We start from the raw sequence: 25786 nt of genomic DNA, 5'->3' as shown, positions 1-25786 counted from the left end.
TTATATTTATTAAAATTATTAAACGGATGCCCAATTATTTATTGGGTCAATGAAGCCCTGCTACCCCTAACCAATAAACAGCTCATTATTAAACAGAAGTTAGACACTTTAGTACAACTTTTCGAATGTTTTCTTCATTATTGAAAATAAATGCCTTTTCCGATCTGATATGTGATAGTAGAAAAGTTTGGCAAAAGGCGGGTCGATTTTGCGTCAAAATGTTCTGCCTCTCGCCTTACCTCTACACTATTGCAACTGTTGACGTCTTCCGAAATTTTGTCTGGGCCAACGAGATTTCAGTTGGCAGAGTTACTGTAAATAGCCTCTGCCAACAATGTGGGGTATTTGCAGTTAATTTAAATAGACACTCCATTTGTTACCAGTGACAATTGAATAGTTAGTCACTATTAGGATACTTTATTAAGGAATAAGTAGTATGTAATAATTACAAGTGACTGATTTACGAAATACTAATCACTAGGCCTACTTGTATCCAATAAATATTAAAATTGAAACTTGAAATTGAAAAGATATAGAGAATATTGGATTACTTACTAGTAATTAAATAAGGTACTTTTAACAATGAAAAGGCTATAGTAAGGATGCTGCCTTCAAGTGCACAAAGAATCATATAGTGAACAGTAAAGCCAAATAACAACTCCTCAGTTCAAAATGAATGATTTTGATTTATATTATAGTATCACAACTGTCTTCTGTACATAAATAAAGCTGTGAAGGTTGGGTGATTAACTTTGTTTCATTCACTAAAGACTTGCTTTCTGCTCACTGATCCATAAGGTCCATAGAATTAATTTATATTGTAGATAATCCTGCCATGTTTCAAATCGACAAGCCCCTTGCCATGTTTCAACTCAGCAGCTCGTGTATCATGTAGAATTCACAGTTTTCCACTTGTAAATACAACTTCACTTTGTCATCCTGTGTTACGATATTTCCGACTGCACTAAAGGGGAACATAAATGCTAAGACGGCTTGCCACAGTGGTGGTGGGTTCTGAGTCGAGCACACGCACCCGCGCAGGAACGCGCACTTTAGAACACGGGTTCAAAGCAGGTGCCAGCAGCAACAATGTAACAACGTCACAACGAAAAACTAAACGTTCTAAATGCTTTCCAGGTTTGACAGCGTCTATAAGGCATGTGGCTGCCATAATCCTGTGTCGATGATGGGTGTGATCGTGTTTGTTGAATAGGCTACCAACACACACAACAATATGAGCAAATCATAATTCCACCTACTTACCCAAAATCCTGATCCATAGATTTGAAAAAGAATTTGTAACTGTTGACCGGACGGTTGTTAAGGACATTTTTAAAATCCGCCAACGTGACTTTTTCCGGAGAAACCGTCAGTTTCACTAAATAAGGGGTTTCTTCTTCGTCGATATGGTATATAATTTTGGTCTCCGCCATGAGTAGGCTTATACGGGTAGGACACTCATTGACAGAAGAAGGAGCAAGGGTTGCAGCAGCGCGATACAAAATATATTTGTAGACTATAACTCGTCAAGTGTCATATATGCGTTATATGGCGACATTGCTGGTTGCCGGTTTCACGTAGGCAAACAAAAATCCTGGTCTTGGGCGGAGCGAGCGGTTCCAGACATTATCGAAGCTTGCGTGTCTCTAACTCGGCGTCAATGTTTCTCTCTGATCGCCAGTAAAACAGGAAGGGACGGTTCACATCCCTATGAGCTGGAGTTAAGGATATTTTACCATTTCAGGTTTCTAGTGGAGGTAGGCTGCTCTCTAGTGGCAGTCAGGGTCCATGACAGTCAATCCACTGAGCTGCTGTGGCTCTGCTAAACCAACAGCTGTTAAAACACTGAACCCCGGATTCACAGAAAAGGTTCCAGACTAAAATTCATTTTTTTAACTGAAAGCAACTTGCAACTGGCATATTGTCTCAAGATCCACACTAGTAATGAGTTTTCTAAGGCACTTTTATTAAAGCTATGCCCTGATTTGGCTAGGCTACGGTCTAATCCTGGCTTAATCTAAGCCCTGTCTGTGAAACCAGATAAACCTGGATCAAATTAGTGGGATTGCGTGAACTTCAATTACCTTTTATGAAACCGCTTTATCTCCCATTTATTTGTTAGGTTCATTCAAGTCAGGTTGGAGTTTAATCCCCACTTTTATTAGTGTCTTTTATGAAACAGGCCTCAGGCCTGTATCTCATAGTTCTTACATATGAGTTTAGGCTATACAACACTTACTTTTCAAACACTTTAGGAAACAAAATTGTTGTCTGTATGGGACGGTACACTGACAAAACATAAAGACAAACGGTCATAGTTGTTATAGATTTAGATATCAGGCACCAAATCAATGTTTTTTTGTTTGTTTATTTATTTATTATTGAGAGCCAAGTAAATTGTAAAAACAAGAATATGTGAGGGGTTTATAGAGCAAAAAGAATAAGCAACTAATATGTATAATGTTTGTACATATTAGTTGCTATGCATATTTAGCAGGTGCATAGTTTGCATTAAGTTTTTTCTTTTTCATATTGTTTCCAAATGTTCAAACATAGGTATTTTCCATTCCATTTGACTTTATGAATATAATAACAAGCAATTACATGTATATAAATTCAATCAAATATAAATATTTGTATTTCCACCCGATGAGAAACACCTTATCATCACATCAGCTTCTATAAAACTTACAATCGTCAGACAATCATGTACCTTAGAACATTACCAAAATAATTTAAAGACTCATTTAATTTTTATTTTATTACAATTTTAATACTGTATTTGAACTGAACATAGAAAATAAAATGAATTTAAATAGCATAAAACAAATATATAACTATTACCATTTTAGAATATTTCTATAAATATATGACCTCCTGAGAATCGTGATTAAGCCTCTTTTCGCTAACCATTTATTGGAAAAAGTAAAAAAGGAAATTCTCTTGGCCTATTTTGAACCCTGTATGTGAAAATGCCAAAGCCACTACAAGATCTAATACTACAATCAATATACAATATACAGTATATTTACATTTAATATCCCACATTAATAAAGCCTAAATAAAAGAAGTCTCCATATAATGCAGGAAAAATGAGTAGTTAATAATGAACACTATTATCAGTAACACTTTATAAGGTTCAATAGTTAACATTAGATAACTACCTTAGTTAACATGAACTAAGAATGAACACTACATCTTCAGTATTTATTAATCTTATTTAATATTAATTTCAACATTTACTAATACGTTATTAAAATCAAAGGTTTTATTTGTTAACATTAGTTTATGCTCTGTGAACTAACATGAACAAACAATGAACGGCTTTATTTTTATTAACTAACACTAACAAAGAATAATAAATACTTTAACAAATGTATTGCTCATTGTTAGTTCATGTTAGTTAATACTTTAACTAATGTTAACTAATGAACCTTATTGTAAAGTGTTATCGTATTATCTAATATTTTGGCCAATTTATTGCATGTTATTTGCAGCCGCCAACTCACAGCATGTCCTTATAAAAAGAACATGCTCAGAAGACAGAGAAGTGGAATGAAACTACACAAAAGTACAATGTTCTGTAGTTTTGTGAGCATGAAATTATCTTCAGTTTCAGACATTTGAGTCGTTATATATTTTTAACAGCAGGGGGCAGCTCTGTCCTTCCTGTATTCCTGAAGTTATTTGGTGATTGTTTAGGAAACGCATACAAAACATGGCAGGCGCAGGCCTGCCAAAATACAAACACCAGGCCCAAGTCTGTAAAATAGAATGAAAGAATCCGGCTAAACTCAATGCTCACATTCTACCACTCACGCTTTGCCTCACTGCACATGACAATTATACATTGAGCTTTCTGTACGTATTGAACCTAGTGAGGTGCAGTATTCCAACTGGCTGTGTCAATCAAATCAAGATTTAATCAATCAAAACATCTTTTTGCAAGGGACATTCTTCCTCTATGCTCAGTTTGTAGCCTACATAAATATTTGCCTCCTGTGATGCACTTCTCAAAATTTACACACTAAATAATTGTAAGTTAGGTGCCCTGTTAAGCTGCAACACCACTTTTGAAAAATCCCCAGAAATGACTTACCCAAACTAAAACAGATACAGTTCATGAACCCTTTGTACTCAAAGCACAAGTATGATCTCATTTGAAAGCTGACACCTGGCAGTTTATTGTAAATGTAGAATTAATTATTCTCATAATGAAAAAATAGTTATAAATAGCTTCAAAGTTTTGTAAAGTTATTATAAATGTATTTTTTATTAAATATCTTCATAAAAATAATATTGAAGTTGGCATTGTATCAATCTATGAATGCACTGCAGCTAAAGCCACGTGTCTGACCATGTTATATTTAAAATCTAAAGATGAAGTCTAAAACTCTGTATTTAGTTAAATGTTTTTCAAGATCATGTCATATGACGTTATTTTGATTAGACTCTAAAATGCAAACTGATGTTTATTGTCATGTTCTAAGCATCTATTCAGTCTATTGTCTCTATTGTTTTGTGGTGCAAACGAGCCCCATTCAGTCTCAGTCTCCCATGCACACATTCACACCTCTCCGGCCTGTTTATGGCTCTAAATATGTTTTTCTTTCGTCTTCATTATAATTACTAACGACTGGCTATTCACACTGTTTCAATCCCTAATTTATTTTTTCAAAGTTCTTTGAAACTGTATAAGATGTCCTTCTTGAAAAAATAAACATTTCAGTAAGCATTCCTATTTAGAAAAAATCATAAAAAATAACAGCTAGGTGGCAGGTGCATCTGAGGGCTAGCTAACGTTACCATGTTAGCTTAGCACTCCATCAATACACGATAAATTATGAGATTAAAACCATGTTTGTTCTCCAAACTTACTTTATAACGCAAGTCGAGTGTTTTAAATAACCTTATGTGATCTGATTTGGCTTCAGATAAAAAAAAATCGGACAGAAAATATATTATTTTATAGGCTAGTATTCTGCACAATGATAAAGTCTATATCGATTAGCATTACATTATAAATATAATCTATTATTATGAAAATACCTGACATGGCTCGAAGAACACAGGTAAATCAAATATAATTGCAAACATGTTTATTGTCTTCAAAACGTCTTTATCTGCATGTTACAGCCATAGATATCATTTAGAGACTAGATGCCCTATTGGCCGCTGTGGCGCAAGAAATGCGGCCGCCATCTTAAACCGGTCATACTCCTATTTGCGTTGCATAGCAGCAGTAGATGCCAGAGCACTGTGCAGCATATTCCTGCTCAAATCGGCGGACCATCACTCGGGGATTACTTTCCACAAGTAAGATTTAACATTTAACATTACCGTACTATTGATTGTATTCTGTGAACAAAATATTCAATGTGTCCTGTATCGTAGCTACGTGTATGACCTTTGCAGCAAAAAAACCGCGTGAAAATCAGTTCGGTATTCAGTGAGATATGATTAATTAAATGCGCTGACAGCTCATTGCACCTGCCAAACAGATTACACTGAGCGGAGCGGGTGACCGGTTTAAGATGGTGGCCCCACGGCTCGTCCGCGCCAATAGGCAGTAGCGGTCGATAGGGCGTCTATCTATAAGATGTCTATGGTTACAGCCATGAGCCGTGGGGCCGCCATCTTAAACCGGTCACCCGCTCCGCTCAGTGTAATCTGTTTGGCAGGTGCAATGAGCTGCCAGCGCATTTAATTAATCATATCTCACTGAATACCGAACTGATTTTCACACGGGGTTTTTTGCTGCAAAGGTCATTGACGTAGCTACGATACAGGACACATTGAATATTTTGTTCACAAAATACACCTAATAGTACGGTAATGTTAAATGTTAAATCTTACTTGTTTAAAGTAATCCCCGAGTGATGGTCCGCCGATTTGAGCAGAAATATGCTGCACAGTGCTCTGGCATCTACTGCTGCTATGCAACGCAAATAGGAGTATGACCGGTTTAAGATGGTGGCCGCATTTCTTGCGCCACAGCGGCTAATAGGGCATCTAGTCTCTATATGATGTGTATGGTTACAGCGATCTCTGGAAGGTTTGTTTTTGTGTCAGGACTTCCTGAATGTCACATGATTATGGCACTTCTTCATGTGTTCCATATATGGACTGCATGTGCACACGGCGCCCTGAAAATGAAACAAAATAAAGAAAAGGTGCGCCACATGCGCCTTCACCGTAGAAGTCTCTACAGCACAGTTCAAAGACACTCTTTCCTGCTGGTTCAGCTCTCAGTCCACTTTTATCAAACTCTTCCCGATGTCTAAACTCATTCCATTCATAAAGCTCTCTCCGTTGTACAAACTCAGACCATTTGTCAGCCAGCAGGTCGCGAGTGTTGATACGAGTCCCCGGTCCTTCTCTCTCCCTCTCTCTTGCATCAGCCGGTTTATATGCGGTCTCCGTCTCCCCACGCCAATTACTGCAATCAGACACAGGTGTTCATCATTTTGCACTTGACCTACTTACTTACCGCTCTGAGAACGGCCCATCTGATGGCAAGACATTCTTTCTCAATGGTGCTGTTGTACTTAGTCTCTCTCTTAGAGAGCTTGCGACTAATGTACAGCACCGGCCGCTCTTCACCCTCCATCTACTGGGACAGGACTGCACCCATCCCTCTGTCCGACTCGTCAGTCTGCAGAATAAAAGGGAGAGAAAAGTTAGGAGCCTGTAAGAGCGGTCCGCCACACAGAGCAGCCTTTATCTGGGTAAAGGCCTGCTGACACCGCTCCGTCCACTGGACGGTATCTGGTGCATCCTTTTTAGTTAGATCAGTCAGCGGGCTAGCGAGGTCCGAATAATTAGGCACAAACCTTCTGTAATATCCCGCTAGCCCCAGGAACTGTCTAACCTCCTTTTTGGTCTTAGGTCTCGGACAGGTCGCAACTGCTGCAGTTTATCAATTTGGGGACGCACCTGTCCATGACCCAAATGGAAGCCCAGATACCTAACCTCCACACGCCCAACCGCACATTTCTTTGGGTTGGCCGTGAGCCCGGCTCCTCGCAGCGCCCCGAGGACAGCCCGCAAATGCTGCATATGATGCTGCCAATCATTACTATAGATGATAATATCAACCAAGTAAGTAGCGGCATATGCAGCATGCGGCCAGAGAATTCTGTCCATCAGGCGCTGAAAGGTCGCCGGAGCCCCGAACAAGCCGAAAGGAAGAGTGACAAATTGGTGTAATCCAAACGGCGTTGTGAAGGCGTTTTTTTCTCTGGACATTGGATTTAAGGGGATCTGCCAATATCCCTTTGTTAAATCCAGTGTCGAATAAAATCGAGCAGTGCCGAGCCGATCAAGCAATTCGTCAACCCGAAGCATTGGATACGCGTCGAATTTCGACACAGCAGTCACCTTGCGATAATTCACACAGAACCGAACCGAGCCGTCGGGTTTTGGAACCAAAACTATCGGGCTTGCCCAGTCACTGTTGGATTCTTCTATTACACCTATGTCCAGCATAGCCTTCAATTCAACCTGAACTACTTTCTTTTTATGTTCAAGTAAGCGATATGGCCGGCTGCGTACTACTATACCCGGATCAGTCTCAACGTGGTGCTGAATGAGGTTCGTTCGGCCGGGCAGGGGCGAGAACACATCAGCAAACTCCGTTTGTAAATTACGTATATCAGTGATTTGGGACGGCGAGAGGTGATCTCCACCTGGGGCCAGAGCGAGTGATTGAGATTTTGAATTCGCTTCTGGACCAAGATCCTCCTCCCCACTCACTACCATTGCCAACATCACTGATTCCGCCTCATTCCATTTTTAAGGAGATTGAGGGGGTAAATCTGATGTGCCCCTCCCCTGTCCGTACGAATAACCTCATAGTTGAGATCCCCGACTCGCCGTGTGACCTCAAAGGGTCCTTGCCACTTCGCGAGTAATTTAGAACTGGACGTGGGGAGTAATACAAGTACTTTATCTCCCGGTGCAAATTCACGTAGTCTAGCCCCCCTGTTGTACAGCCGACTTTGTTTGTCCTGGGCCTGTAACAAATTCTCCATAGAAAGCCGCCCCAAAGTGCGGAGTTTTGTTCTCAGGTCCATGACATATTGAATTTCATTTTTGCTATTCGAAGGTCTGTCCTCCCAAGTTTCCCTAAGCACGTCCAGCACCCCGCGGGGCTGACGCCCATAAAGAAGCTCGAAGGGGGAAAACCCCGTGGAGGCTTGGGGGACCTCGTGCACAGCGAACAAGAGGGGTTCTAGCCACTTATCCCAATTTTTGGCATCTTCCTGCACGAACTTACGAATCATTGATTAACGTGCGATTAAAACGTTCCACCAGTCCGTCTGTTTGTGGGTGATAGACGCTGGTGCGAATCGATTTAATGCCCAATAATTCGTAAAGTTCGCGAATAGTACGTGACACAAACGCCGTGCCTTGGTCGGTGAGAATCTCCTTTGGGATTCCCACCCGGGAGATTAATTGAAACAGCGCGCTCGCTACGCTCTTGGCAAAAATATTGCGAAGCGGCACTGCTTCTGGGTATCGCGGTGCATAATCCACTAGGACTAATGCAAAGCGATGCCCTCGTGCGGATCGTTCTAATGGCCCGATGAGGTCCATACCAATTCTCTCGAAGGGTACCTCCATTAAAGGAAGGGGGGACAACGGTGCTTTTGGGATGGCCGGTGGGTTTACCAACTGAGATTCACGACAAGACGTGCACCACTTGCGCACGTTCTCGTGAATGCCCGGCCAAAAAAATCGGGTCATTAGACGATTTAGTGTAGTTGTCTGCCCTAAATGCCCAGCCATCGGATTACAATGAGCCCTCTGGAAAAGCATTTCCCGACTGCTTTTCGGAACTAATAACTGTGTTGTATCTTGCTTTGTCTGGGTGTCCTGGGTCACCCGATACAACTTATCTTTTATAATTGCGAAATAATGATATGAAAGAGGTCGGTCTGGGTGGAGCGGCTGTCCGTCGATTGTGCAGACCCGATCAAATGCATTTTTAAGTGTTTCATCTCGGGACTGCTCCAGAGGAGAGCCATCACGCTCCGAAAGATCCTGTCTTTCAATAGCGTTCCGATCCTCTGGTGCAGGTTCCGATGGTCCCGGTACAGCCTCTCCCACCTGAGCGACCACTCTCCTCCCCCGCTTCCTTTTAGTCCCAGAAACACCCGCACATAAATGTCCCAACAAAACTTTAAACCCCGGCCAATCGGTCCCCAAAATTAGCGGGTGTCGGAGGTGCTGACTTACAGCTGCCTCCACACTATGCTTTTGGCCCCTGAATTGGATTGTGACCGGCATTAAGGGATAATCCACCACTTACCCGTGCACACACCTTACCTTAACCATGCGGTTATTATCCAATGCCCCAGGTTGAATCAGATTTTGATGGATGGAGGTTTGGTTACAGCCTGAATCCACCAAAGCCTGAAAAGTACCCCCCTTTATACTCACTGGTATTTGGAACAACCCAGCTCGATCGGGGGCGGCCTGCGGTGTGTCAGGGACCCTGACCAGAGTCCCCACCTCCATCACTGGACACTGATCGATAAAATGACCAGGGTCCCCGCAACGCCAACAGGCCGGCCCAGTCCTTCCCGCTGCTCCAGTGGTTGGCGTGAGGAGAGCGCGGGTGCAGGGAGTGGAGGGAAACCGGACGCGGAGGGTGCTCCCCTTGGCGGCGCTCTAGGTGCGGGGACAGGCTCTGCCCCGGTGCCGGTCCTCCAACGGGGCGCCGTCCTAGGAGGGAAATTGCCACGGGACCTAGGGAGAGGAACAGGACGAGAAGAAACAGAGGGAGGGGGAAGACAGGGAGGGAGAGAGAGAGAGAAGTAACTTGAGTTATTATGCTTCTTTGTGTTTGATGATCAGGCAACTAGGATAATGTGTGTTTTGGATCTGCAAATATCTGTATTGCCAACTGTTTGCGCAGCGCAACTACGGCTTGTCTAACGTTACTCACTCATGTCGGCTGGCTGTTGGGTGTTTGCTCGGCTGGTGATCCACCACGGACGGACAATTTTGGATTATATTTCCTGGTTCCACGGATTGGATAGCTCTGTGTCACAAAACCCAGACTATTGACTGTTCTGTCTTGTCTCTGCTGCTGACGTGGTCGAGTGTTGGATGCATCCTCTCCGGCCGCTGTGGCGAAGCTAGCTGGTGCTTCCTCGCACCAACATGTCGTTAATTAAATACTCCTCCCTGGAACTTCTGAATCTCTTCTGTAACATCTTACCAAACTGCCTTGATACCATCAAATCACTCAAACTCTTGCGTCGCCCCCGCTATGTACATAGAAGCTCCCAATGTAAGTTTGTTTACATAGATCATGTTATTCCCACTGTTCTGTCGGACAGACGCTCTGTCGCAGTGAAACGACGTCATCACAACAAACCTCACGTGCGCTCTGTCAATCTAAACCTAAGGTCTCTGGTTTGTGTTGATATTGCTTCTTCTACACTGCCTGCCTTAGCACTTATTAACAGGCCTGCAATGTTCATGTTATTGAACACTCGTTCCCTAAACAATAAAGCACTACTCGTACATGACATCATTACTGACAGAAAAATGGATTTTCTCTGCTTAACAGAAACTTGGCAAAATCAGCAGGATTTCATGGCACTCAACCAAGCCACCCCAGCAGGCTATGTGTACATCCAGAAGCCTCGTTCGACGGGCCGTGGTGGTGGTCTGGCTGTTATACATCGAGCTGACATCCCAGAAAAAAGGACTTGCGGTGCCTAACATCACCTCATTTGAGTGTTTTTGTTTTACATTGGCTGGGCCTGCTCAGCTTCAGGTGGTCCTTGTTTATCGCCCACCAAAAACAACAACCATCTTCATGGCCGAGCTATCAGAGCTACTCATTTCCGTCTCTTCCATGTCTCCTTCCACACTTCTGCTTGGGGACTTCAATATTCATGTCAACTCTAGCAGCTGTCCTTTTGCTGCTGAATTCCTGTCACTGTTGGACTGCCTCAACATCATTCAGCATGTTAAAGGTCCCACTCACACCAAAGGTCATACACTGGATCTGGTCTGCTCCATTGGTGTCACTCCCTCCCAGTTGCAATGCATTGATCTAGCTATCTCTGATCACAGTGCCGTCCTCTTCTATGTTCCAGTCCTTTTGCCCAGGCAACACCTCAAACGTACCATCACTTTTCGGAACATCAAGTCTGTTAATACATCATCACTATCCAGAATTGTAGGGACCCACCTGGCCACAGATCCCCCAGAACCCGGGGTGGATAGCTTAGTCACACATTATAATACAGCGTTGTCTCTCAGCCTGGACTCTCTTGCTCCCCTCAAGACTCGAACTGTCTCCTTCTCCCGTCCTGCCCCCTGGTTAACCACCCAACTTCGTTCCATGAAGGCCACTGGTCGCCAGCTGGAAAGACTCTATAAAAAATCGGGCCTCACTGTCCACCTTGAGGCCTTTAAAGACCATGTGAGGTCTTATAAAGAAGCTCTCTCCAAGGCAAAAACACACTACTACTCAACTCTCATTGGTAACCAGCAAAAGCAACCCAGAAAGCTCTTCTCTACCATAAACCGGCTGCTCCGTCCTCATGATGCCCCCTGTCCCTTTGACACTCCTAATATTGGCTCTAATTTTCTGGATTTCTTTCAGGCAAAAGTGGACTCTATCCACCAACAACTGACGCCTCCTCATGATCCCCTACCCATAACTCACACTCATGATGGCGCCAATTCCCTTGCTACATGTTTGCCACAGCACTGCCTCTCATCCTTTTCCATTCTGGATGCGGCTCAAATCGCTAAGTTGGTTACCGGAGCTAATATCTCCACCTGTTCACTGGACCCCATGCCAAGTATTCTGTTCAAGGCATGCCTCCCTACTCTCTGTCCCATCATAGTGGATATCATAAACAAGTCTCTGGTATCTGGCTTGGTACCCTCTGGCTTCAAAACAGCTGTAGTTTGGACCCGGCTGACCTCAATAACTACCGTCCAATCTCCAACCTTCCCTTTATGAGTAAAATCCTTGAAAGAGCAGTTGCTGCCCAACTCATCACATGTCTCACTATGATCTCTATGAATCCTTTCAATCTGGCTTCAGAGCCCATCACAGCACTGAGACTACCCTTATCAAAATCGTCAATGACCTCCTCATCGCCGCTGATTCTGGACATATCAGCATCCTCATCCTTTTAGATCTCTCAGCAGCCTTTGACACAGTGTCCCATGCTATCCTTTTTAAAAGTCTATCTGAATGTGTTGGCCTCACCGGCTCAGCACTCTCCTGGCTCCAGTCATATCTCTCAAATAGGGAACAGTTTGTTACTTTTAGAGACTGCAGTTCACCCCCGGCCCCAGTCAAACAAGGTGTGCCTCAAGGCTCTGTGCTTGGGCCCCTCCTTTTTACCATTTACATGATGCCCCTTGGCCAGATAATACGTCACCATGGTCTTAGTTTCCACTGTTATGCTGATGATACACAGCTGTATATCAGCACCAAACCATCCACTCAGCTCCCTCCACCATCGCTTATTGACTGTCTGAATGAAATAAAAACCTGGATGTCATCTAACTTACTCAAGCTGAACAGCAGCAAAACAGAGCTATTGGTTGTGGCTCCCAAGCCGCTACTCTCGAGGGTAGGTGGTCTAATCCTCAAAGTGGATGGTTGCTCCATCTTTCCTTCCAAGGAAGTCCGCAACCTTGGTGTCATTTTGGACTCCACTCTCTCCTTTCAGTCACACATCAAACTCATTACTAAATCTGCCTTCTACCACCTCAAAAACATTTCCAGACTACGACCATCACTCTCAGACCCTGTGGCTGAGTCACTCATTCACGCCTTCATCACCTCTCGCTTGGACTATTGCAATGGTGTCCTGTATGGGGTACCCAGTAAGATTCTTGAAAGACTACAATACGTCCAGAACTCGGCTGCCAGGGTTCTAACACACACTAGGTCTTGGCAGCACATTACACCAATCCTCACCCAGCTACACTGGCTCCCAGTCAAATTTCGCATCACTTACAAAATCCTGCTCCTCACGTATAAATCTCTTCATGCCACTGCCCCCCGGTATCTACTGGACCTTCTCCATCCCTATATCCCCTCACGGAACCTGCGGTCCATTGACAAGGGCCTGCTCTCTGTCCCCCACACAAGACTGCGGACTTTTGGGGACAGAGCCTTCAGCGTCGCAGCCCCTACCCTCTGGAATTCCATTCCTGCAGATTTCCGAAATGCTCCCTCTCTGGACATTTTCAAAAACCTTCTAAAAACCCACCTCTTTTCAAAGGCATTTAACCAGGACTGATTAATTATTATTATCTACTTATTTCTTATTTTATTTTATTATATTCTCTTCCTTATTCTTTATTCCTTATGTAGCTATATGGCCATCGGCCATTTGCGGCACGCGTCCCGGAGCTGTTGCGCGAAGACGAAGGGCCGACCAGACTCCCCAAGCTCGAGGGTCCGGAACCGCTGTCTGCTTTGCTCGGGGGTCCGGCCGACCCGCTGCAAGATGGCGCGCTTGAGGTCTTGATAGACCAGGAGGTTCGGGACTGGCAACTGCTGTGCGGCGATCTGTGCCTCCCCGGACTACAGCGGGATCAACCGCACTGGCCAGTCCCCAGGCGGCCAGCCCCAGGTCTCGGTCGCCTTCTCGAAGAGGTCGAGGAACGCTTCTGGGTCATCCTGCGGACACATTTTGTGAAGCGGGATGGTCTGGGCCGAGGCTGAAGCTGGCGTTGGTGATCCTGCCCGTCCCTCCCGGTCTATCCAGCTCAGGAACAGCTCGCGGTCTTCCTGCTGGGCGCGGAGGAGCGCCTCGAACCGGCGCTCCTGTTCCTCCTTCAGGGTCAACAGGGCACGATGTTGTTCTTGGTGGAGACCCGCGAGCGCGTGGATGACATCCGCAAATGGGGACGGAGGCTGTCTGTCGGCAGCTTCTTCTTCCATCCCGGGTTTCGGCACCAGTGTAATGAAGATTCAGTTTAGGGATGAAAGAAGACAAGGGTCGGCGTAACGGGGACTCGTATACTTTATTAAAAATGAAACAAAATAAAGAAAAGGTGTGCCACATGCACCTTCACCGTAGAAGTCTCTACAGCACAGTTCAAAGACACTCTTCAGCTCTCAGTCCACTTTTATCAAACTCTTCCCGATGTGTAAACTCATTCCATTCATAAAGCTCTCTCCGTCGTACAAACTCAGTCCATTTGTCAGCCAGCAGGTCGCGAGTGTTGATACGAGTCCCCGGCCCTTCTCTCTCCCTCTCTCTTGCACCAGCCGGTTTATATGCGGTCTCCCCACGCCAATTACTGCAATCAGACACAGGTGTTCGTCATTTTGCACTTGACCTACTTACTTACCGCTCGGCTCCTCCCTCACTCTCCCGCTGCAAACTCCGCAAAACCATGCCCCCCCCAATTACCTAGTTTGTCAAGGTAATAACTTTAAATCTGATAGTAACTTTGAACTATTTAAACAAAAAAACGCTTCAGTGCACCGGCGCTCTGGCAACGGTTAACAGAGCTTCCTAATTGCCCAGTGTTCCACAATTAACGTTATGGGTTAGAGCAAAGATATTCATTACAAGTATATTCAAACACTGGATTTTTGGATATCATTCTATAAATGTAAAACCTACAGTATACTGTATATTATTAGTATATATTATTAGTATATTATAGTAGTAGTATAAATAATTTAATATTTTTATTTAACATAAGTTACATAAGGCTGCTATATCAAATGTTTTTACAACAAAATAGATATCAGGTAAGTTAAGGTGAGATTAAAATAGTAACAGTGGATCTTAACATTTATTCCTGTGCACTTTGACCAAAAGATTACAAGATTCACATATGGGGTGGTGATGGCGCAGTGGATAAGACCCGGGCCTTTGGTGTGAGAGACCGGGTTTGAATCCACGGTGAGACACCAATGTGTCCCTGAGCAAGACACTTAACCCCTAGTTGCTCCAGAGGTGTGCGACCTCTGAAATGTAGCAATTGTAAGTCGCTTTGGCTAAAAGCGTCAGCTAAATGAATAAAAGTAAATGTAAAGATAAGGGAGATAATGAAGCCATAGAAAGATTGAATCTTAATTACACAAAATATTTCAGAATAAACTTTATTATATTTGTACAATGGTCCTCTATACAAACATGATCATGTACTGCCACTTTAAAGATAAATGTATACTCCAGATCATTTAAAAACTACTGCATAAATGCTTCATAACCTATGTAAATGAGAATTACTGACCAAGGAAATAGGAAAAATTATGACTAAAATGCTCATATTGTATTAACTGTAATAAACTGCAATTGTGCCCTCTACATAATGACGTGAAACAAAGAATGAAAAAAGACAATGGACCAAAAAGTCCTGGTCAATAGGGCTCAGAATTCCTCAGAAAAGTAACATATAGATACACATCAGCATAGCACAATACATTTAATTCCTTTGAGGTTCACTTGTACACCATCTTTGACTATTTAGACCTGAAGCCACAGCTATTTGTTTGCTTCCTGAGTTTTATAAGTAATTTCTTTTCAGATTCAGACACTTACAGTGGTTTCTACCACACATAATTTTAGAGTACCACCAAATGCTGAACTCAGCAAATTGCCTTAACTTTAATTCAATAGATTACCATTGTGAAACCATTTTGGTACACTGCGGTTGTGATAAGAAAATGATTTAACTTAAATTGACTTACCAATATCAACTGAATTTGAGTATTATAAGATCATGTAATCATTAATTATGATGTAGAAAGACAGTCATTTCATTCTTGTTCTCAATGTAAATGTAAAATCCTTGAATCTATTTTCAATCAGTATACTCTGGACCAGCCAGCAGCTCAATAAGAATCACTTCCATGACATTCTCTCCATTTCTTTGGGTGAGAGAGAGGAAGAAAGAGAAAGTTTGGGTAAATACATCACAATTCATCTGTCCGGAATAATAATAATAATAATAATAATAATAATAATAATAATAATAATAATAATAATGCGTTACATTTAATATAGCGCTCCTCAAACACCACCAATGAGATTCACAAATTGAGGCCATTACCTCTGTTGAGATCAATAACTTTTGGAGAGGGATAGTTGTTTGCCTCTGCCCTTCCTTTCATTATGTTGTTCTTGTAGTCTATAGAAGAAGAAAAAAACAAGGATTTCATCAATAAAAGCTCATGTAAATATGAAGATATTATGAAAAAGTGTGATAAATCAGACTTATTAATATAGTATGTACATTATATGTCAGATGTGGGACACTCGGCTCGCAAAAGATATTTCACTGTAAAATCCCTTTTTAAAAAACAATAATCAACCAATTAAAAAAGTCCTATGTCAATGTAGTTGTTGTTCTTGAGAATATTGAAAAATATGTTTCTTGCAGAAACACCAGATCACATTCCCCTAGATTTTATAGAGTAACTGTTCCAGTGATTTTCCAAGTATTAGAAGAAGAAAAAAGATGATTTAAAAATGTTCTATTACAGCATTAAAGGGATAGTTCACCCAAAAAAGTTGATGGGCCCCATTAACTTCCATAGTATTTATTTCTACTATGGAAGTCAATGGGGCCCATCAACTGTTTGGTTACCCATATTCATCAAAATGTCTTCTATTGTATTTAGCAGATTCATACAGATTTGAAACAACTTGAGGGTGAGGAAATTATTACAGAATTTTTATTTTGGGTGAACTATCCCTTTAAGTAAAACAGTTGGAAAAATTATGGAAAAAATGTGGTTGCGCGTACCCAGTCGCAAGTCTTCCTGATTGTAGGGTTGCAGTTCTGTGGCATCGTGCTCAATGGACGTCCTGCGACCACTTCCAAGTAAAACAAACGTTATGCTTTTCATGTGTTAGCAAGTGTAAAATGACTATTGTGGGTCTTACTTTACTCAAAAACACTGGAGAGGTTTAATAGTCTATTCTCAATTCTTACCGCTCAGACATTCGAACCTCAAACTCAAGCCCTGAAACAGATATTACATAAAAGGTCAAAAGAAATTTCAGTAAGATCCAAGCCAATAAAGTATTCACTTTATTCAGGCAGTTTGCAGTTTGACTAAAAAGCCACATTGGTTTCTTTTTCTTGTTTATAAAATCATCCACATGATCCTACCTTTCTTTCGGCAGTGCCTCGTGTTCATAATGATGCCAATGAGCATTAAGAGTAGCAGCAGGAAGATTGCCAAGATGTAGCCCACTTGGTGCAGGAGATGAGTTTGATTCTCGGGCAGGATTACATTGAGGACGTGAGGTGCCTCCACCATGCTTGTATCTGCTTACCAAGGACAAAATGGGAACATGAGAGGACCAGATGTATGAGAACTCTTGAATATCTGATATTAAAACACTTCATTATTTTATCCTTTACTAAGAGCCAAGAAACAAAGCAGAAAAGCCTAAATTACTAGTTTGTTTTTCCCTTTTCACCCAGGCTTGGCAGGCGAGAAGGGAGAGGGACAAGTTTTCATGTCAGAATGGCCAAAACAGGCATAATGAGTTCCAGACCTGATGTCATGCTGCAGCGACGGAGAAAAAAAACACAAACCACCAGAACGGAAAGCGATAGTGCAGGCGGAGAGAAATACCACCACTTCATGGTCAGTCTGTCTGGAGACATTTTCCATTTATTTAGTGCCCCACTAACAACAGGGAGAATTTAGATGTAATCTGCCACGGTCTCTGGGATTGCATGACAGTAGTGCTCTTAAGACCAAATAAACCAAACAAACTCACTGAATAATGTTGTTTGTGTGTTACACAGTATTGGAAATCTTGTTTTTGGCTTAAAGGGTTAGTTCACCCAAAATTGAAAATTATCCCATAATTCTAGGTGTATATGACTTTCTTCTCTCAGAAAAACACAATCGGAGTTATATTAATAAAAATATCCTGGCTCTTCCAACCTTGAAATTTTGGAATTTCAAAATTCCAAAAAAAGGAAGGTCCCTCTTGGCTCTCAACGAAGGCGGTCGCATTTTCTCTCCCTCTCCCTCCCCTCACCTCTCCTGCTTTGCTTCTCTCGTCACGTCTACTGTCTTGTACTTTGAGAGACTCTCGCTACACTGCTCTCCAAAACCAAGAAATTAAGGATTTGATCAACTGGTCTCTCAACGCAATTGACACCATCTTCTCGACGAGAAGCTTGGGTTCATGGGAACCTGACTGCCCTGCCGGAACGTTCACAGCTGGCTACACGATGGACGCGTGGGAGAGGTGGCGGGTCGTGTGTCTGGTGGCTCTTTCCGTGGAGGACGTTGAAGATATCTACCTATTCGGCACCATGATAACAGGTCTTCTGCTGATTGGATTAGGCATTGCCCTGGTTTATCGAGGAACTAAGCAGACGGTGACAGCTGTCAAAAAGCCCCGCAAGGCTGCCCGTGATGATTGAAGCGGTGGGCAGAGCTGTCAGCACTCAGACTGGGTCTATGAACCACAATATGGATAACATCATGGAGAAGCTCACAGCTTTGCAAAGGCAAATGGATCGTTTCAGAGACCAAAACGGACCAGGAGAATAGCCTGTATAAATTGAATGCGGCTACTCGCCCGAAGACCAAACAATCCCAATCTTATCTGTTTCGGCACCCCCCTACCAGCACTGGCCTTGGCCAAGGCCACTGCTGGAACAACAACTCTCCCGGAAGAGCACTGCAGTGAGCCGCTCTTGCGATCCTTCCCCGACTCCTCAGACACCTGCTGATTGTTGACTCTGCCTGGGACATGATCATGGTTGTCTCCATGGCAACTTGCTGTGTATCGCTATGACAATCCTGCGGACTGAGGCTCCTAGATTATGGTGCCAGCTTAGCGACTCTCTCCAGGCCTACACACACATGAACTTACACATACACAGATATGCACCTAACCCACACCCCATCCCACGCCTTCGCCGCTTCGTACCCCCAGTCTGACAGGCGGGTCTGTGACCAGCGCCATAATGGCTGCAGGACCGGATGCTGCTTGCCTGGGCTGGACTACCTCCATCCCCCACTCCCCACCATGTTGCAATGTCTTGTTTGTAGAGTGTACTGTTTATGTGCTAATGTTGCTGAGTTTTTTTTTCCTGTTCCCAGACTGTACTCCTTACAGGAGCATAGTCTGGGGGTCGCCTTTTTTTTCTCCTCACCTCTCCTCATGTCATGCTGTATTATTTTTTTTCTCAAAATGGCGCTGATATAGCAGCCTCGGTAACACCTTATTACCAAAGCAAATTCCTTGTATGTGCACAACACTACTTGGCAATAAAATTGATTCTGATTCTGATTCTGATTCTGATTCTTGATAATGGGAGTGAATAGTAACTCAGATTTTAAAGCCCAAAAAAGGGCATCCATCCATCATAAAAGTAATCTATAAGGCTCCAGGGGGTTAATAAAGGCCTTCTGAAGCGATGCGTTTTTGTAAGAAAAATATCCATAATAACTTTATATACTGTGACCACTAGCTTTCGGTAACATCAGTCCGCGCATTCATGAGAGAGTCGAGTTCCAGCGTGTGACGTAGGATGTAGGAGTAGCGTACTCTAACGTAGGAGAGCCGTAGACGCCTCTCGTGCTTTAAACAAATAGGGCTGGGCAACAAACTCAAGATCCTCCGACATTTCTCTTTAAAAATTCTCATTTCAGACTTCCAGTTCGTGACCGGTATTTTGTTTTGCTCTATCCTCTGCGCTTCCACGGTCGTCAATACGTCATGGGTCGGGTCAGAGTTTACTCTTCGGTCGGAACTCGACTCGCGCACGGAAGCCAGTGATTCTAGTTTATAAAGTTATAAATATGGATATTAACCCAATGGAGCAGTATGGATTACTTTTAAGATGGATGGATGTTCTTTTTTGGGCTTCAAAATCTCAGTTATTATTCACTCCCATTATAAGGCTTTGAAAGAACCAGGATATTCTTTGTTCAAAACTCCGATTGTGTTTGGCTAAAAGAAAAAAATCATATACTCCTAGGATGGCTTGAGGGTGAGTCAATTATGGAATAATTTTCATTTTTTGGGTGAACTATCTCTTTAACAACACAAAAAACATCTTTACCCTAACAGACATTATGATTACTTCATGAGTCAGTATACATGTCTCATTGGAATGAACAATGAAGAATTCAATGACATGCTAAGAAACTGATCATATTTGTGTGTTTAACATTTACAAACACAACACAGAATACAACAAATTCACAAATCAAAAACTGACATTTTTGTACATTATTTATAGGACAGGCAAAAAGAACAATAAAAAAAAAGGGGGGGGGGGGGGGGGGGAGGTGGGATTGGGATACAACAGAAGCAAGATTCAAAAGCTGCATTTCAACTTCTAAGGCCCAGAATGCATCACAGCAGTGTGACAAAGGCTTTCCCTATCCTTCGAATGCGGCCTACAAATGCGTTCTTCGTTTACAGGGCCCCGAAAGATAAACAAGTGGATCCTTCCCAGCCTAGCCTTTCCCAAAAATTCATCACAGTTAAATCGCTGCATGTGCACCAACCTCTAGATTACAGCTACAACTTTTTAACGATTTTGAAAAGGTTAAAAAATATATTATTTAACGTCGTTAAAAAGAGCAATATTTAAGATATTTTATATATTATGCTTATAATTATATATTAAATATTTGACGGTATTTCATAAATGTTAAGTGAAATAAATAAATAAATAAATAAATAAATAACAAGTTAAAATCTTATTATTATTTAATCTTTAAATATTGTCTTTAGTTAATAAAAAATGTGAAAATTTGGTAATATTTACAAATATTTATATATATAAATATATATATTTATTAAAAAATATATATATATAAATATATATATATATATATTTTTTTTTATAAGAATTACCAGAAGGTCAAATTCAGACAATACACTAAATCTATAAGATAGATGACTGGCATTGTGTCACCTTTTTCTACTTAAAGTGGACTGGGGAATTTTTTTTTTACACTTTACAGACATAAGAAGATGTACAGTAATTCTAACACGGACCATTCCGCCTTTGTGCTTTCATGTTACAGTGGCCCAGATGTTTTACAGATGTGGGTTTTCATGTCGGAAAAAAGCCCATTGCCAATACAAGATGGGCAATATTGTCTGAGCAATGATGGTACAATCTGCAAACCCCAGGAGAAAGCAAGACTTTGCTGTGACCTTTTGTGGGGCTGTAATAGTTTATAAAGTGAGCTCAGCCATTACTAAGCAGAGAAAATATGAAGCAGTCTTCCAATAAAACCTCCCCCACCTCCTTTATGACATATTCACTACATTTCTGTGAAAAACATTTACTCGTACAAACTCATCTTTACAAGAGTTTTGTAACACAAGCGGCAGGGACAGAGCCAAAATGACTGGAGTCGATCTGAACAAAGACTAAAGGACAAAGCCATTTTAAATAGCTCAAAAAAGAATGAAAAACAGAGAAAGAGAGACGGGGAGATTGCAGACTTCCCATTGCAGACTGAAGATCAAGCAACAAAAAGTAAACAGAGAAAAAGGGGGATGAAGTAAATATATCCCAGTTCTCAAGCAACATTCCTCCCCCAACCCCAAATATGCATTTAAAGGGAAGAGCAATGGAGCTGATTAGGAGAACCCGGACATACACGTTGAAAGCATACAAGCTAAGAAAAGGAAGAGTGCTTTGTTTCTAAATTAATTTTCTTTAATTCCTTGATCCGGCATGCAACACAAAAGGAAATGATGCACAATTTTTTAGAGAATTATCATGCAACCAGATCCAGATCCGTGGAACCCTACAACTTCTGGTCATAATGACCAAAATCGGAGGAAAAAAACACATAAAAGTGATCCATACAATATGTGCATTGTATTCCTGCGCTGCGCAAAATATAAGTCCTTATTCACTAATAAATAATCAAATCTAGGTTGTTTTAGAGATACAAAAATGGTCTGTCAACATCATAGACACCAAAATGGCATTGGTTCAAAGCTATCGTATGACTTCAGAAAGACTTGGAATATACAGCACAATTTGTATAGACTACTTTTATGGTGATTCTTGACAACTCTTAGTCACTTTAATGGCAATTCTTCGAAAACTAATAAATTAAAATAATTTAAACCATACAGGTTTGGAACAAAATTAGAGTAAATAATGACAATTTAAAATAAATAAAAAATCTTTGATATTTGAAACAATCTAGGGTGCAACAAATAAAATACTTAAAATCAACTTAAAAATATTCTCTTACTTGGGTCATCAGCAGGAAGGACAGGATGCGAAAGATTTTTCGGTGCTTCAGTAGAGGAGTGCGCAGTAGGCAAGGGCTGGATAGAAGGCCCGACGATCACCCTGAAGATTCGTCTTTCATGTAGGCCACAGTAGTGATGGTGAAGGTGGCAGGAATACAGGCCTTTATCAGAGGGCTGAATGTTGTGGACGCTCAGGGAGAAATCCCCAATGGAGAAGGCATCCGTTAAGATGTTCATCTTAGTCCGGAGAAAGAGCGGCCCGTACTGCCGGTTCTCTCCAGAGGCATACATGTCGACGAGGCGGTCTGCTCGGTCACGGGTGACTCCAGGAGCCTGCCAGTCCCAGTGGACTACCTGCTGCTGGGACTCGTCCCCCTGACTATCCGTCCATAACTGTCTGCGGTTCACACACGGAAGCACCACACTCTTCCCCACCAGAACCACGAGCACAGATTTATCGCCATCCCAGACACGCTTTTCCTTTCGAGCTGCAGAGATTAGCATTATCAATAATATATGCTTTTTCAAAGCTCAAGGTTATATATCAGTGATTTAAAGCAAAACTGTCCTTTTTTCCGATGTTATACATAAAATACTTCCTATTTCAGCTAATGGAGAGACAGTTACAACAAATACATTATCAAGTTAATTTCTAATTTAATTAATTTCTTGTGACTCTCTGGCACTTATTAAAACATTTGTTTAAAATTCGGGAAACATGTTTGGAATTCATCATTATTTTGTACTCCATTGGAGCCGCAGAAATGACACGTAAGTAAGGACAAAATGCCTAGAAGTATGGAAGCCCATTTCCACTTCAAAGTAAAAATATAAAAAAGGTGAAATAAAGCCACACTGTGAGATATAAGGTCATGTTGTGATATTAAAAAGTCACATTGTGAAATGTAAAGTTATACTGCGAGATCTAAAGTCAAATTGTGAGAAAAAAGTAAAAAAAAGTCACAACTGAGAAATAAAATGTCTCAAATGCATGAAATAAAGTCAGTTATGAGATGGAAAGTCACAATCACCTTTGTTTATTTCTCAATTTTTTATTTTTAGGCAGATACAGGCTACCATTCTTGTGTTTTTCAGTATATAGATGTCAGGCTTATTCTCTTACGTGATTTAGTGACGTTGAGCTGGATTTGAATTGACTGGTGGACCTTGCAATAGTGGTGATGTAGGTTACAGGTATAGATACCTTTATCATTCACATCCACATCTGCAAAAACAAAACAGCAACACAAGAAAAGCAGATATTAAATATCACGAGCGAAGGAATCAAAAAAGGGACATAGACAAAGATGAACCTACTATTAATAACTAGTGAGAAGTTTCCATCGCTGAAGGCATCTTTTGAAATAGTAATTCGGCCCCTGTTGTAGTCGTTGTACAAGCGCTGCGTTCCCCCTGAGAACATATCTAAAATGCGCTCCACAGTGTAATCGGGTTGTTTCTGGATCAGGTCCCAGTGCACGACGCGCTGGCGGTCCCGAAGGCGGTCCTGCCTCCAAACCATCCGCTGGTTATGACACGGAAGAACAACATCTGACCCGGCTGGAATTGTAAGGTTCTTCGCCTCCACAACCACACTAGGCAGGCTGTTTTGTGCCCAGGCTAAAAAAGTACACATCCATTACATTGCTTTATTCATTTGCGTTTATATAAACAATACTGGAGCACTACTATCAAATAATGTTCATGTTTTGTTGCTCACTCACCACATGGTAAGATCAACGGAGTGCAGACTGAAATGAGAACAAGAACACAAGCCTTAGAATTACTGAAGATGTAAGTCATATTTACTGAGATCATCTAAAATAGAAATTTGGCATCTGTCTTGTTGGCATTTCAACCACCAAAATCTGCTCAAAATCACTATTCGATCAGGGCTCATATTGTGAATGCAGATATGTTAAAACTTAGTTCTTAAGCGTAAAAGACTTATTACTAAATGTTTTATTTGCTGCTATGCCAAAACAAAGACATTTAGCAGAAAAAGCAGCACAGAGAATCCTTCCCTCTCAGCAGTTAGGCCTGTAACCCAGAAGATAAATACTGAGTTTCTGAAGGCCTCTGAACAACCACCACTAAAAGGTCAATGACACAGCGATTTGTGAATTTCTAGTTCAATTTTTACAGTGTCTAAACAAAAAAGACACAAGCAGCATTAAACCCTGATGTGTCACATTAAAAGGGTACAATTAACTGAATACCTATGTAAAAACAGTGCTTCCCACAGGATTGTGTGAAACTGGTGGGTGGACAACAATAAAGTCTGTGCACTGACTTGTACCTTAACTTTTATTTGCATCTGATTAATCGTAGGCCTCATTTATCTGAGAGTAGGCATCAAATTTTTTGAGTAAAAAAAGCATTATTTTTTTTAATATTTTTGGAAATATTCAATAAAATATGAAAAAAATGTGCACTGTGGATCACACTTTAATGTTTCACCAGGAAATTTGTTTTGAAAAACTTTTCTTTTGAACAAAATGGCACATAGTTATACTTGTGGTGTTCCATGTAAAAAATGTACGGCCATTGAAAATGAATGGGAGAGACTAAAAATAAGAGAAAAATTTAGTTTTCAGGAGCATGTTCATTATGTTCATCTACACATATGTACATGTGTGCCTGTAAACATCCTGTTGTGTTTGACAACAAAAAAAAACATTTGAGAAGTAGTTATACCCTTTGTGAACAAAGTCACTAAGTTTCAGTCCAATGCAATAACATTAACTAGTATTTTCATGAAAAAGAAAATCTTCTCCGGGTCAAAATGACCCAATAATCATCACTGCTAACTTTCCCTGACAAACCAGAAAAGTAAAACATGTTGAAGTAAAGCAACATCATCCTTTACTATTGCTGATGCTGCAGAATCAGAGGTACTGACTCTTTCATGACTAATAAATATGACAGACTTTAGTCATAGTTAACTCCTAATTTAGCACAGCACAACAACACACACTACGTTTAAATCAGATCAAGCTGTACAATTTAAAGAGATAGGAGGAGGGAGGGGGTTTACAAAGACAGAAAAACAAAGCAAACGAAAAGATTTTAATCTATACAGTTCTGCCAGACATAACATACATTTTGACCAAAATAATAATAATAATAACCTTTTGACAAAACAAAAAGTTGGCAGGACGCCAGCACGAGACGTTTTGCAAGACTTACAATAATAATGTAATAGATAAAAGTTGATGTACAATACCACATTTACTGTAAAGGATGCAACAAAGAAGGCAATATTCAATGTTGTGTAGGAAAATGTCGAAAAGGAAAAGATCAAAGAAGTTAAATAGTCAAAAAATCGTTTCAACTACTTACTGAATGCCACTAGAAACATGTCCGAAAAGTTGAAGATAATTGTTAAATCTGGTACTCGATGAAAGCGTGTTTTTTCAAAGGACTGTCACCTCACCTCTGTTCGTCGACCAGCGACAGAAAACAAAACCTTCTGCTCGTCTGGACCACTAACATGCGCCTCCTCCAGAATATTAAACATCATGAAATACTAAACTCTCTCACGTTACCTGCAA

At 41.4% G+C, this 25786-nt stretch overlaps 2 protein-coding genes across 10 annotated transcripts in view; both read right to left on the bottom strand.

The window, feature by feature from the left end:
* The window catches only part of dvl1a (dishevelled segment polarity protein 1a), a 42104-nt gene extending 40407 nt beyond the window's left edge, over positions 1 to 1697 (bottom strand). For 3 of the 8 annotated variants that reach the window (XM_077218069.1, XM_077218063.1, XM_077218065.1), the window contains exon 1: positions 1264 to 1695. In XM_077218069.1, coding sequence (XP_077074184.1) covers positions 1264 to 1433 — 170 coding nt within the window. In that variant the 5' untranslated portion in view covers positions 1434 to 1695. Of the gene's footprint in view, positions 1 to 1263 lie in introns of all 8 variants that reach the window. The other 5 variants (XM_077218068.1, XM_077218061.1, XM_077218064.1 and 2 more) reach the window with 2 other exon arrangements.
* Positions 1698 to 15101: 13404 nt separating this feature from the next.
* mxra8b (matrix-remodelling associated 8b) lies at positions 15102 to 25735 on the bottom strand. 2 transcript variants are annotated; one of them, XM_077218556.1, is made up of 10 exons: positions 25575 to 25735; positions 23957 to 23983; positions 23550 to 23852; positions 23356 to 23457; positions 22232 to 22720; positions 17134 to 17292; positions 16954 to 16984; positions 16765 to 16835; positions 16069 to 16146; positions 15102 to 15886 (listed from the first exon to the last, which is right to left on the bottom strand). In XM_077218556.1, the coding sequence occupies exons 1-10, from the start codon at positions 25591 to 25593 to the stop codon at positions 15861 to 15863; spliced, it is 1305 nt and encodes a 434-aa protein (XP_077074671.1). In that variant the 5' UTR covers positions 25594 to 25735; the 3' UTR covers positions 15102 to 15860. The 2 variants fall into 2 exon arrangements, with proteins under 2 accessions (XP_077074671.1, XP_077074670.1); XM_077218555.1 differs by having other exon boundaries at positions 17134 to 17295; positions 25575 to 25734.
* Positions 25736 to 25786: the final 51 nt, after the last annotated feature.

The sequence above is a fragment of the Siphateles boraxobius genome, unplaced genomic scaffold (genome assembly GCF_051911475.1).
Source record: "Siphateles boraxobius isolate OS27281-9 unplaced genomic scaffold, OSU_SipBor_1 77, whole genome shotgun sequence".
NCBI classification, from domain to species: domain Eukaryota; kingdom Metazoa; phylum Chordata; class Actinopteri; order Cypriniformes; family Leuciscidae; genus Siphateles; species Siphateles boraxobius.
The sequence above is the reverse complement of the archived record's forward strand: the minus strand, read 5'-3'. Positions and strand labels throughout refer to the sequence as shown.